This window comes from Saccopteryx leptura, chromosome 1, assembly GCF_036850995.1.
Source record: "Saccopteryx leptura isolate mSacLep1 chromosome 1, mSacLep1_pri_phased_curated, whole genome shotgun sequence".
Lineage (NCBI taxonomy): Eukaryota > Metazoa > Chordata > Mammalia > Chiroptera > Emballonuridae > Saccopteryx > Saccopteryx leptura.
The window spans coordinates 59724235-59738198 of record NC_089503.1 but is presented as its reverse complement, the minus strand read 5'-3'; the positions used below and the strand labels follow the sequence as shown (position 1 = coordinate 59738198).

At 40.9% G+C, this 13964-nt stretch overlaps 1 protein-coding gene and 1 long non-coding RNA gene across 4 annotated transcripts in view; one reads left to right on the top strand and one right to left on the bottom strand.

Moving 5' to 3' along the window:
• POLD3 (DNA polymerase delta 3, accessory subunit) overlaps window positions 1–6670 on the bottom strand; it is a 61307-nt gene extending 54637 nt beyond the window's left edge. For both annotated transcript variants that reach the window (XM_066368549.1, XM_066368540.1), the window contains exons 1-2: window positions 6481–6670; window positions 4091–4146 (exon numbers count right to left, since the gene is read on the bottom strand). In XM_066368549.1, coding sequence (XP_066224646.1) covers window positions 4091–4146; window positions 6481–6540 — 116 coding nt within the window. In that variant the 5' untranslated portion in view covers window positions 6541–6670. The remainder of the gene's footprint in view (window positions 1–4090; window positions 4147–6480) is intronic.
• Window positions 6671–11956: 5286 nt separating this feature from the next.
• On the top strand, window positions 11957–13426 carry LOC136394816 (uncharacterized). Of its 2 annotated transcripts, XR_010749239.1 has the most exons (3): window positions 11957–11982; window positions 12477–12860; window positions 13307–13426. It is a non-coding gene; the product is annotated as an uncharacterized lncRNA (long non-coding RNA). The 2 variants fall into 2 exon arrangements; XR_010749238.1 differs by having other exon boundaries at window positions 12477–13426.
• Window positions 13427–13964: the final 538 nt, after the last annotated feature.

The following is a 13964-nucleotide window of genomic DNA, read 5'->3' as shown; positions in this document are numbered from 1 at the left end:
ATAATGTTGTCAAGGTCCATCCATGTTATTGTAAATGATCCGATGTCATCATTTCTTATGGCTGAGTAGTATTCCATAGTATATATGTACCAAAGCTTTTTAATCCACTCGTCCTCTGACGGACACTTGGGCTGTTTCCAGATCTTCGCTATTGTGAACAATGCTGCCACAAACATGCGGGTGCATTTCTCCTTTTCGAGCCGTTCTATGGTGTCCTTGGGGTACATTCCTAAAAGTGGGATAGCTGGGTCAAAAGGCAGTTCGATTTTCAGTTTTTTGAGGAATCTCCATACTGTTTTCCACAGTGGCTGCACCAGTCTGCATTCCCACCAGCAGTGCAGGAGGGTTCCCTTTTCTCCACATCCTCGCCAGCACTTATTCTGTGTTGTTTTGTTGATAAGCGCCATTCTGACTGGTGCGAGGTGATATCTCATTGTGGTTTTAATTTGCATTTCTCTAATGATTAGTGATGTTGAGCATTTTTTCATATGTCCATCTGTATGTCCTCTTTGGAGAAGTGTCTATTCATCTCATTTGCCCATTTTTGGATTGGGTTGTTTGTCTTCCTGGTGTTGAGTTTTACAAGTTCTTTATAAATTTTGGTTATTAACCCCTTATCAGACGTATTGTCAAATATGTTCTCCCATTGTGTAGTTTGTCTTTTTATTCTGTTCTTGTTGTTCTTATTGTGAGGACTAAGGCATTTTTAACATGTTAACAAGCACTCAATATGCAAAAACCTTAAATAAAGTGACAATTATTCAAGTAAACTAAAACTACAAAACTCTTAGAAGAAAACACGCAGATAAATCCTTTTGACCTTGGGTTAGGTAAAGCCTGTTAGACACTGTATAAAAAAAAAGCAAGCAACAGAAGGAAAAAGAACAAATGAACTTCTTCAACAATAAAAACTTTTGTGCTTTAAAGGACACCATCAATAAAGTACAAAGACAACCCACAGAATGGAAGAAATTTTTTGCAAATCATATATCTAATCAAGGTCTAGTGTCCAGAATATATAAAGAACTCTTACAATTCAACAATAAAAAGACAAATAACCCAATTAAAAAATGGACAAAGGATCAGAATAATATTTCTCCAAAGAAGATATACATACAAATAGCTAACACGTACATGAAAAGATCAAATCAAATCAAACTGTAAATCAAAACCATAATGATACCACTTCACACCCATTAGTATGGCTAAAATTAAAAAAGACAGATAACCAAGAGTTGAAAAGAATATGGAAAAATTGGAACCCCTGAACATTGCTGATGGGACTGTAAAATAGTATAGCCACTTTGAAAACAGTTTGGCAGTTCCTCAAAATGTCAAAAATAGATTTATTATCTGGCCAAGGAATTCCAATCCTAGGTATATAAAGAGGAAAACTGGGAATACATATCTGCACAAAAACTCATACTCAGATGTACACAGCAGCATTATTTGTAACACCCAAATGTGGAAACACCTAAATGTTCATCAGCTGATGAACAAACAGATAAACAAAATATGGTTTACCCATATGTTCTGGGCTGAATTGTGTCCCCCAAAAAGAAATGCGACCTCCTAACCACCAGTACCTCAGAATATGACCTTACTTAGAAATGGGATCTTTTCATAATCAGCTAAGATGAAATCATGCTGAAGGAAATGGGCTCCTAATCCAGTGTAACTGGTATCCTTATAAAATGGCCATGTGAACACAGGGACAACAAATGCCACATGACAAAGGCAGAGACTGGGGTCATGCAGCTACACGGCAAGGAATGCAAAAGACTGCCAGCAAACCACCAAAAGCTAGAAAGAGGCAAGAAAGGATTCTTTCCAGGTTTCAAAAGGAGCATGGCTCTGCTGACACCTTAATTTCAAACTTCTAACTTCCAGAACTGTGAGACAATGTATTTTTGCAATTTTAAACCACCAAGTACACTGTTATGGCAGCCCTAAGAAACCAGTAACACCATATGAAAGAATAATTCAGCCATAAAAGGGAATAAAGTATAGCAGGACCTCAAATAAGGTAATTTCATTAAAATACTGATGAATACTGTAGGAACTTAACTCTTGTTTACTGTATTAATGAGCCTATGGTGAAATTGGTTTCAGATGATGTTAAGTGGGGATTTACTGTCCTGATACATGCTATATCATGGTCAAACCTTGGAAACATTAGACTAAGTGAAAGAAATCAGACACGCAAGTTTACATATCACATGATTCCATTTATATGAAATGTGCAGATTATGCAAATCTATAGAGAATCTACTAGTAGTTGCCTAGGGCTGGGGGAAGTAGGAGACAGAATTCAGGAAAAATGATGAGTGACTGTTAACATACAGGGTCCTTTTTGGGGCTGATGAAAATGTTCTAAAATTAATTGCAGCTATGGCTGCACAACTCTTTGGATAGACTAAAATTCATTATACATTTTCAGTGGGTGAATTCTATATGAATTCTATCTCAATAAAGTTGTTGATTTTTCTTTTTAAATATAAAAGAAACACATATGACAGAGTTAGGGAGGGATGATGATACCTGTAATAATGCACTAGGGGAGGGCTGTTCCAAGAAGTAATGTGTGAAATTTGGGCTGAAACCTAAAGGATGATGACAGCTTGGAAGAGAGCATTCCAGGCAGAGGGAATGGTACCAATGTCCTGGAGTGAGAATGAGCCTGGCGTAGTTGAGGCAAATATGGCTAGAGTATAAAAGGGGTGGAGAGTGGTGTGGGATGAAGCTGGTACACAGGCAGGGGCAAGAAAGTGTGTTAATTCTATAATACACAGGGTAGCTACATAAAATTGCAGGATACTTTATTTCATGTCCAGTATGCACCTTTAAACTTCAAAAGTTTATAATAGTAATAGGTACCTCATCTCATATTTAAACACACATAACCACAACAAATAATGACTCTTGCAGGTGTCCACTCCTAGAGTTACCCAAACCTCTTGGTTTGGGACAGGACAGTCTTAGCAACAACAATCTTAGATAGTCAAACTCCTCCAACTGTCAAACAGCAACTCAAATAAAGCCAAATCAACCCACTCTAGAGACTCAAGGGATATTCCCACCACTTAAAGATCCTACGATTCAAGGAATAGGAAAAAAGACCACCTTTAGGGATAAAATAAACTAAATGAGTGGAATGCCAGTGGCTGAGGCCAGGCAGGTCCACATTGGATTTGGGCAGACGGTAGAGAAACTGAGGGGCCAGAAAGCGTTGGGCCATTTCTGTTTAATAGAGTCTCGCAACAGCAGACAAGCAAACCAGCAGGGGAAAACCACTTCTCAGGCAAACAGCAAAATGGCCCCTCACAGTGGCGGGCAGGCAATTGCAATCCACTGCCCTAAGGGCAAGCATCCATAGCTTTACATAGCCTATACACACATGGTGCTGCCCCGTGCTCACACATTAATCAGGCAAAGTACAAGCGGGCAACCCTAACAGAGCTGTTTTCCCAACAATGAGTATTTAAACTCAATATATGTGTCCTCAACCTGTTCATCAATTCTTCCCCCTGGGACATGGACAACATCTGCACATTTGCAGGTCAAGAAATTTTGAAGTTAATTCAAAAGCTTACTTTGTTTCCCTTTTCAAGTAAGGAAAGGTAATATGGCAGACTTCAAGGGGAATGCTCTGCACCACTCTAAACATCTCTGTTATAGTTTCACTTAAAAGGTTCTCCCCCGTCTTATACTGTTATACAGCTTATGTCAAAACACCTGTTGACCTCATTATGGGAATATTTCAGTAACACCCAGAGATGGGCGTAAGAAGCATGTGCGCAACTGTAATAAAGATTAAGATAAACAGACGTATAAATCTGAGATGTAAACAAAATTGGATATCCCATTTAATAAATCTGAAATAATAAAGTGATGTTAACCAGAGGGCAAGACTACAAATAAATCCAGCAAATCACCTAAAGAATAAAGTAGTAAAAATAGTATTCTTTCCCATTTCCCAGAAAAAAAACACAAAACTCTAACCTAGAAGCTATCTATAAAGCTATAAACAAAGCAAAACAACAAACAAAAAACTCCTAAGTGATGAAAATTAGTAGTAAATTGGACTTACTGTTTGGCCTGGTTAACATGAACTCCTAGTGTATAGCTCAGCCATTTGTATGTCACCTGCAAAAAGAAGGAATTTTTTTCAAGTGAGAGGAGGGGAGACAGTGAGACAGACTCCCACATGCACCCCCACAGGGATCCACCAGCAACCCCTGTCTGGGGCCAATGCTCAAATCAACCAAGCTATTTTTAGCTCAAACAAACCAAGCTATCCTCAACACCAGGGTCCAACCCTGAACCAACTGAGCCACAGGCAGTCAGAGAGGATGAGGGGGATGCAGGGAAGGAGGAGGGAGGGGAAAAGAAGCCAATGGTTGCTTCTCTTGTGTGCTCTGACCATGATTTGAACCCTGGATGTCCATACACCAAACCGACACTCTATCCACTGAGCAAACCAGCCAGGGCCAAGAAGGAATTTTTTATTTTTTTATTTTATTTTATTTTTTTTTGTACTTTTCTGAAGCTGGAAACGGGGAGAGACAGTCAGACAGACTCCCACATGCGCTCAACCAGGATCCACCCGGCACGCCCACCAGGGGCAACGCTCTGCCCACCAGGGGGCGATGCTCTGCCCCTCAGGGGTGTCGCTCTGCCGCAACCAGAGCCACTCTAGCGCCTGGGGCAGAGGCCAAGGAGCATCCCCAGCGCCCGGGCCATCTTTGCTCCAATGGAGCCTCGGCTGCGGGAGGGGAAGAGAGAGACAGAGAGGAAGGAGGGGGTGGGGGTGGAGAAGCAAATGGGCGCTTCTCCTATGTGCCCTGGCTGGGAATCGAACCCAGGTCCCCCGCACGCCAGGCCGATGCTCTACCGCTGAGCCAACCGGCCAGGGCCGCCAAGAAGGAATTTTTAAAACATTTATTAGATGGCTCCAGAGTGCAGGTCAGTTCAAAATGCACCTAAACATTCCTAGCTTTGCCTGACCAGTGGTGTTGCTGTGAATAGAGCACTGACCTGGGACGCTGAGGTCCAGGTTCAAACCCGAAGTTGCTGGCTTGAGCACAACTGAGCTCAAGGGATCATAGACATGATCCCATGGTCGCTGGCTTGAGCAAGGGGTCATTGGCTTGGTTAGAGACTCTAGGTCAAGGCACATATGAGAAGCAATCAGTGAACTAAAGTGCCGCAACTATGAGCTGATGCTTCTCATCTCTCTCCTTTCCTCTCTCTCTCTCTAAAAAAAATTGATTCTTAGTCTTACATGATATGCCTTATAATAGATGCTGCCCCAGTTTTCCCACAAACCATCCATCTGAGCAGGTAGGACTGAGATACTTATCTTACAAATACTAAGAAATTTGTTTTACAGACCAATTAATGTAAATAATCTAAAAAGGAAGGCTGAATATACATCAAAGCCAAAGCCCTCCTTTTTCTCACACTCATTGTTTTTACTAAGGCTCTTATTTCACATTCTGTCCTTTTTTGAGGACCACCATCCAAGACTATCCTAAAACTCACCCAGAAGCTAGATTATTTTGAAGTGTATAACCCAGAAAAACCTCTAAGGAAAGTTGTAGCCATACAAAGGAACATTAAAGGACCTAAGTGGTGCAGGGATCAGGGAATGAAATGAGGTGGATGAATACTGTATCAGAGATTAGATTGGGAACTCTGATCTTCAAGTCTAGATCTTCCTTCCCTTCTTCCTTGAACTCTCCTGTCTTTTCTCTCAAAGTCTTCCAATTCTAAATGCTGAGTTTTCAATAGTTATTAAGTTAGGCAAAGGCAGTGCGATGTGTATGAAACATTATTAGCAAAAGAGACAGACCTAGGCTGGAAAACTGACTATCCCTTACCAACCACAAATAAAGTATTTGGCTCCTCTGTCTGCTTCAATTGCCTTTTCTACCAGCCTCTGGGTGGGTCCCTGCAAAGAGTAAGTGCAATCATGTGCATCCTAAACTCACAGTAGGTAATCATCACGATTTGCCAAATGCATTCACATCCATTGTCTCACTTGATCTTTTCTATCCCTGTGAGGCAGGTCAAGCCTGTATCAATACCAAATTTCCAGTAACAGGAAACCAACTGTCGGAAGGTTAAACAACTTGTCACTTAAGCCTGGTTACATTTCAACTGTAAATTTGGGGCTTTAAATGCCAGCCACCTTATCAAAGTTGTACAGACGCCTTGGAAATATTAACAAGAAACGCCCCTCCCTCCGCGGCCCCTAGTCGGTGCAGTGCCCAGTACGCCCACCCAAGGGACGAGGGCTGCCGCGCGCGCCGAGACCTCTCCCGAGAGTTCTCGTACGCCTGAGGCACGAGGCGTGGTGACCTGTCTCCCTCGGCTGGTCCTCACGAGACCACACGGAGAGGGGACAGGACTCCGCCGCCCTCGCCGGGCCCCAGGACCCCAGGCGAAAACCCGCGTTCCCCAGTCCTAGCTCCTCACGATCTTGTTCTGGTCCATGACGAACTCGTCTATATTTTCCAGATAAATCTGGTCCGCCATGGTGCTGCGGCGCTATGCCCCGCAGCTTCTGGGTTCCCCACGCCGCCTGAACCGCAGCTCCCGCCGGCGGGAAACGTCCTTCCTTCCCCCTAGGTCGCGGGTCGTTTCCCACAGCAACAGAGGCGACGCGCTACGGCGGCCGTCCGAGGGTCAAATTAATCTCAGAGATGGCGTAGGCCGAAGTAGGCGGAGCTAGAGGAAGCGGAAGGACGGGAAGAACTAGGAGAGTGGGCGTGGTCTGGAGGGGCTGTTTGTGGAGTTGAGTTTGAAACCTCACCACTGCCGTTGAGTGACTGACTCAGGGCAAAGTACCTGACCTCTAGGCGTCACAGTCTTTCCATCTATAAATTGATAAAATAATCCATGTCCTTTCATAACTTAATTAAACAAATGTTTATCAAGTACCTATTCTATTACAAGCAATGCTTAGGCACTGGGGACACAGCAGTGACCAATAAAGAAATAAACAAGTAATTTTAGTAGAGTGATGCCAGCTGGGATAACGTACTGCTTGTTATAATATAATCCCTCAAAAATTAGGAAAGGTTTTCCAGAGGGGATGGGAGAGGGGCAATGGTTCCATAGAGGCAGGAGTGTTTGCGGGAAAGAGAAAAGAGTTGACTATGGCTGAAATGTTGGGAGAAGGGGCCAATCAGGAGTGATGAAACTTGGGAGAAGCCAAATCATGCTACCCTGAAGGCTGTGTGTAGGGGCACATGAACTTTAAGAAAAAGTTTTCGTGTTGGGGAATTTTAACTAAAATTTCTATTAACATCAGCCAAAAATCCCTTAATAATTGATTTCAGCATAAACACTGTAGCTAAATATGACGGCATCTTTATTATACGCGGCTTAAGTGTCTGTTTGTCGCCGATAGCTTATTGGTTGCTTGCGTAACTGTACTAGCCAATGGGGTGAAGTTGCCACGGCATTCAAATAGTCCCTCCTTCTGGCATGCCACCTCACAAATTGAGGTTAAAGATTGGAGCAATTATTATGCTGTTAAGAAATCTTAACACCAGAAGAGGTCTTTGCAATGGTACAAGACTAGAGGTTCTCCAATTGAAAAATAATGTCATAATAGCTAAGTCTTTGACTGGCTCCTCTAAAGGTGAAATATATGTCATTCCAAGAATTGATTTGGCTCCATCTCAAACAGGGTTGCCGTTTCAATTGAGACGTAGACAATTTCCTGTAAAACTTGCCTTTGCTATCACCATCAATAAGTCTCAGGGCCAAACGCTTAAGCGTGTTGGCATTTTTTTACCTGAGCCTGCATTTGGACACGGTCAACTTTATGTTGCCTGTTCAAGAGTTCGTGAAAGAACGGACGTAAAATTAAAAATAATTGATGGTCCTCTGCAAGGCGAGCTTAAAAATGATGGAAAGATCTACACAAGAAATGTTGTGTACAAAGAGATCTTTGACATGTGAATTAACATTTTATTATTTAAATCACCTTATTTATTGAGCTAGCGGTGGCTCTTAAGAAATGTACCGCCAGTGGTTTCCTTCATTGCACTCTACTTTAAGCAATTAAGCAAGTAGAAGGGGGAAACCCCGTGGGGCAGTAAGCAAAGGGGCATCCTCGCCACCTGCCCTGGGTAATTCAGTTTGAATTAGCAGATACCTTTGCACAAATCATTTTAATTACAATTTATAATATCTAGAACAGCGGTCATTTCGTATGACCGCCGGGCTTTCTAGTAGTGGATAATGGAGCAGGCTCTATAGGAGTTAAACCCTAGAATTGAATCCTGGTTTTGATACTGTATTTGTTGCTGTGATCTTAAGTAAAGTTATTTAACCACTGCATGCCTATTGCCCCATCTATAAGATGGAAATAATAATAGTACCCACTTCAAAGGTTTGTTGCAACATGTATTCATTTGAGACATAGCAAAAGCCTCAGAATCAGGCACTGCTCTGGATACTGGGGTGCTGGGCGTACATCTCTGATCAATAATACAGGGAGTCTGTTTATAAGTACCTTAACATTCTTGTGAAGATACTTAAGTGAGGGATGGTAGTGGCTTAAAATAGGATAATGGTAGTAAAAATTGAGAGAATACAGTGACTTGGGTTTCTTTTTAGAGTCAGCAAAACCTGCTGATGCATTAGATGAGTGGAATGTTGGAACAACAGGAATCAAGGAAAATGCCTAGATTTAGAATAAAAAATTTTAGGTACATGATGATGCCTTTGACTACTGAGATGTGGAAGATAGAACAAGAGCAGATAAGAAAATCAAAGAATTCTATATGGCCAGAGTTATAAACAACTATATACATAAAGTCCTCACACCATGACTGTACACAATAAAAATCAGTAACATCCAGGAACACTGTACCAGGTGCTTTGAAAGAAAGATTTCATTTACTCTTCATAGCATCTCTGCAAATGGATTGTTAGTCTATATTTTATTGACTAGATTGCCAAGGCTTAAGAGAGGAGACATGGATTTTTTAGGTCACAGGGTTAAGTGGTAATGCTGGAATTGGAACACATTTCTTGTCATTGCTCCACAGGAGTGGGATATAAATAAAGATAATTGGCAGGAGTCTTGATACTATTCCCCACTCCAACAGAGGTAGATAATATAATATAGAGTACCTAACCCAACGTGGTCCTAGATATGCCAATTTTAAAAGACTGGAGAGGTGTCAGAAGGGGGTGAAGGTTATGAGTGGGTAAATGGTAATGGCCAGAGACTTGACTTGGGGCGGTGACCACACAATACAGTACAAATGATGTGTTGTAGAATTGTGCACCTGAAACATATAATTTTGTTATCCAGTGTCACCCCAATAAAAAGGAAAATATCCTGACCTGTGGTGGCACAGTGGATAAAGTGTCAACTTGGAAATGCTGAGGTCGCTGGTTCAAAACCCTGGGCTTGCCTGGTCAGGGCACATATGGGAGTTGATGCTTCCAGCTCCTCTCCCCTGTCTCTCTCTCTCTCTCTCTCTCCTCTCTAAAATGAATAAATAAAATAAAAAGGAAAATAAAGTTAACAGAAAAAAAATATTGCATGACTTATAGAAGCCAGATAAGTAGTTAACCTTGGAAGGGTAGAAACTGGAAGGCTTCTGAGAAAAGGATAATGTTCTGGTTCTGTATCTGGATGCTGATCTCATGGTTTGTTGAGTTTGTGAAAATGATTTTAATTGTACATTTTTGATATGTATAGTTTTCCAAATGTGTATGTTCACACTAATAACACATTTAAGAAAAGTGATCATTTAAGGAATCTTAACTACTGTGCCAAGCATTCTCAAACCAGGAAAATAAATATAGGTACAGGTGTTAGAAACAATGGGTTTAATGTTAATCTTGGACAAAAAAAAAAAAAAAAGAATTCTGGGAAGAAGGAGTAAAGGGCAAAAATGGATCTCAGGCATGGGATTATCAAATAAATGACTAAAGGCATTTCCAAGTCTGGGGTGGAGTAGTGGGATTAGATTGGGACTAGAAAAAGGTCCCTCTAAAGAAGGGACAATAATATATAGTGGTATATTGATAAATGTTTAATAACCAATTAGCCAAATTAAAGAGTCTCTGATTTGTAGTGGTTGCCAACTTCTGTGGTGTGAATACTCACCACAGCAGATTTCGTTACTGATACCAATGTCACAGAACACAGTTAGGTAGAGATGTACGACATCACCCCATTATTTCCACCATCCAAGTACAATAAACATGGGGATGTCAAGTACAGCATAGGGGGTATAGTCAATAATATGGTAATTACTAGGTATGGTTCAGGCAGGTACTAGACTTATTGGGGGATCACTTCATAAATTATATAAATGTCTAAATGTATACCTGATATTAATATAATATTGAATGTCAACTGTAATTGAAAAATAATTTTTAAAAGTACAATAAACAAGTAACCACAAAGCATAGATGGTAGTACAATGTAGTAAAATAATGAGGAAGTGACAATATTTGAAGGTTTGTTGTCTTAGTTTTTAATATAATTTAATTTTAAATTTATATTACCTAATTTTTAGTAATGGCTTTGTTTAACAACTGACTTGTCAACTTTCTGAAACATTGATGTTCCACTCTCATAAGCAGGTACAGGCCAGCTCTAGCACACCACTACAAACAATATACACTTTGCATGCTTGAGGGGATTGAAAGTAACATGTCCTGTACTTGGAAGATAGCTAAGTGCTCTATAAATGATAACTATTACATAACAATACCTAGCTACTATTAACTATATGCCAGGCTCTGTTCCAAGTGCTTTACAAATATTAACCCATCTAATCTCTGTAAGAACCCTAGAAAGTAAGGTTATTATTATCCCCTTTTTCAAGATAAGTAAACATTAGCACAGAGAGGTTAAGTAGTTTGGCCAAAATCACAAAATAACTGGCAGAGACAGAATTATAACCCAAGCAGTCTGGCTCTAGCATCCATGATCTTAAACATCGTGTTTTTCTGTCTTATTATTATTTTATAACTGCATGTAGGAAAGCCAATAATAAATACAATGAACTCTAATTCATTTTTTTGTAAAAACTTGGGAATCCTTGAGAACATCAGTAAAATGAGAATTGCTTTCAGTGGAAGCCAAGTAACAAATGGTATGTATTGATTATCTACAGGATGTGGGAACAGACTCCAGGCAAACAGGAATTAATCTTGGAAGTTGTCAGGGCATTTGATGGGGGTTGTGAGGAGACAAGGGGAGGGAAAGTTAGGGAGCAGAGATCTTTGACAAGGTTTAAATGTCAGTAAACAATCCTAGGACTGTGTCCAGAAGATTAGTGTTTTATCTAGATAATGCCTGAAAGCTCAGGTCTAGGATCAAAAGTAAACCAGAAAAGAGGATCCCTCTGTATTTTCACTCCCATAAACCACTGGTGTGAAAGTCTTGCACATTGCTGGGGTGATAACTAGTTACACTGAGTAACTGTCACATTGTGGGTACCTTCCTAGAATGTACTCATTTGATACTCAAACAACCTTGTTAAATTCTACTACTCCTTCACCAAAAAAAAGACCCAAATTTAAATCAATGTTATGTTAGTAGGAAAAGTGAATAGGAAATTATTCCATATAGGTTCCAAGACAAGGTTGTCTTAAACTAATAACTAAGTAGGATTTTATATCTGGCCTCATTCTAATAATAACAACAACTAACACAGCAGCATCTAATAGATTCTCAGTGACTTTTTATCGATTTAAGTTCAATTACACTGAAGACAGTGAGATTGGGGGGGCACTGGATTAAGAAACAAGGAGACTTGAAATGTTGTTCACTCTTACTTATTCATGGAGTGTGTAAAGTGTGCAAGCACCACGCTAGGCCTTTTACTTGAATATTCTTATTTCATCAGCAAAAACAATTCTATAAAGTAAGTAAATATTATTACTGACCTTCTATTATCCCTGTTTTACAGATGAGGAAACTGGAGCTGAGAAAGAGTAAGTAACTTGCCCCAAACCATAAGGGAGTAAGTGGTGGTGGGCCATGTGTTTATGCTCAGGTATGCCCAAAGCCCATGATTTTTTTTTTTTTTTTGTATTTTTCTGAAGCTGGAAACGGGGAGGCAGTCAGACAGACTCCCACATGTGCCCAACCGGGATCCACCCGGCACATCCACCAGGGGGCGATGCTCTACCCATCCGGGGTGTCGCTCTGTTGCAACCAGAGCCACTCTAGTGCCTGAGGCAGAGGCCATGGAGCCATCCTCAGCGCCCGGGCCATCTTTGCTCCAATGGAGCCTTGGCTGTGGGAGGGGAAGAGAGAGACAGAGAGGAAGAAGAGGGGGAGGGCTGGAGAAGCAGATGGGCGCTTCTCCTGTATGTCCTGGCCAGGAATCGAACCTGGGACTTCCACACGCCAGGCCGACGCCTACCACTGAGCCAACTGGCCAGCAAAGCCCATGATTTTTATTCTCTCTTTTTTTTCCTTCTAGATTTTTAAACTTTTATAAGAGTCTGTTGCCGGGAACCTGTGTGACTAGTAATTCCAGGTCCTGAGGGGGAATGATGTGAAATGAAGAAAATAAACTTAAAGAGAAATAGGATGAGATCAGGAGGCCTCTGCAAGCTGATGGCAAAAACAGAGTGCCCTCCACCCCCAACCTTGCTTTATTTCTAGGGCAAAGAGAGTCATTAGCAAATCAATGATATCTTTTTTATCACATTTCCAAGGCAACCCAAGAACTCTCCCAAGTGCAGAAAACCCCCACCATACATAACGTCTTAACTTCACAAACCAAAGAACTGCCTCCAGTCTTTCTGAGGGACATGGAGGATAGGATGAATACAAACCATCCAGCACCACAGCTAACATGGAGGTGTGAGTAAAAACAGCTTTTAGTAACTTCACTAAGCAAGTGAGGTGGGAGGTTTGGGCAGATTGTCAGCTTACTGCCAGTTCCCCACACTTCTGTCCCCCAAAAATCTAAACCGCAAAGACCCTGTCGGCTTGCAGTTCCCAACAGTCTGTGTCATTTTTATTGTCAGAAAAAATAAACTCATTTTTAGTTTGAAAAAATGGGGCATTAATCCTGACCTGCGATGGCGCAGTGGATACAGTATCAACCTGGAATGCTGGGGTGGCCTGTTCAAAACCGCAGGCTTGCTCAGTCAAGGCATATATAGAAGCAACTACTATGAGTTGATTCTTCTTGCTCGCCCTCCCTTTTCTCTCTCTCTCCTCACTTTAAAATCAATATAAATAAAATATTTTTTCAAAATGGGTCATTTAGTAATGTAAAATTAATTTATCTACTTATTCCAGGCATCTGTAATGTTTTTCATATTGGAATGTAAAAGGCAAATCTCCAAAACTGAAAAGTATCACCATTCCTACCAATACCTTAAATGCTGCTTCTTAAAAAAAAAAAAAAAAAAAAGACAACTCATTCCTTGTTCCTTAAGGTGAGACTTAATATCAATGTTAAGAACAAACAGTTCCAACCTGGAAATGCTGAGGTCGCCGGTTTGAAACCCTGGGCTTGCCTGGTCAAGGCACATATGGGAGTTGATGCTTCCAGCTCCTCCCCCCTGTCTCTCTCTCTCTGTCTCTCTCTCTCTCCCTCTCTCTCTCTTCTCTAAAAAATGAATAAATAAAATAAAAATTAAAAAAAAAATTTAAAAAAAAAAAAAAAAAAAAAAAAAAAAAGAACAAACAGTTCACAACCAATCAACCAAAGTATTTGCAAAGCAAAGGAGACCAGACAAAACTGTTGGAGATAGCAATGTCAGTTGACACCAACCAGCAGTGGAAGCCTTCCAATCAAGACTCTTTAGCTTCCATGTCTCAAAAGAGTACCTAAGGTTGCTGTTAGAAATATTGAATAGAAAGCTGACCCTCCTTCTTCCTCCTCTTCATCCCCAAAATGATTAAAGTCAGAAGGTCTAATGATTTGGACAGGGCATGGGCGGGAAATCTAGAT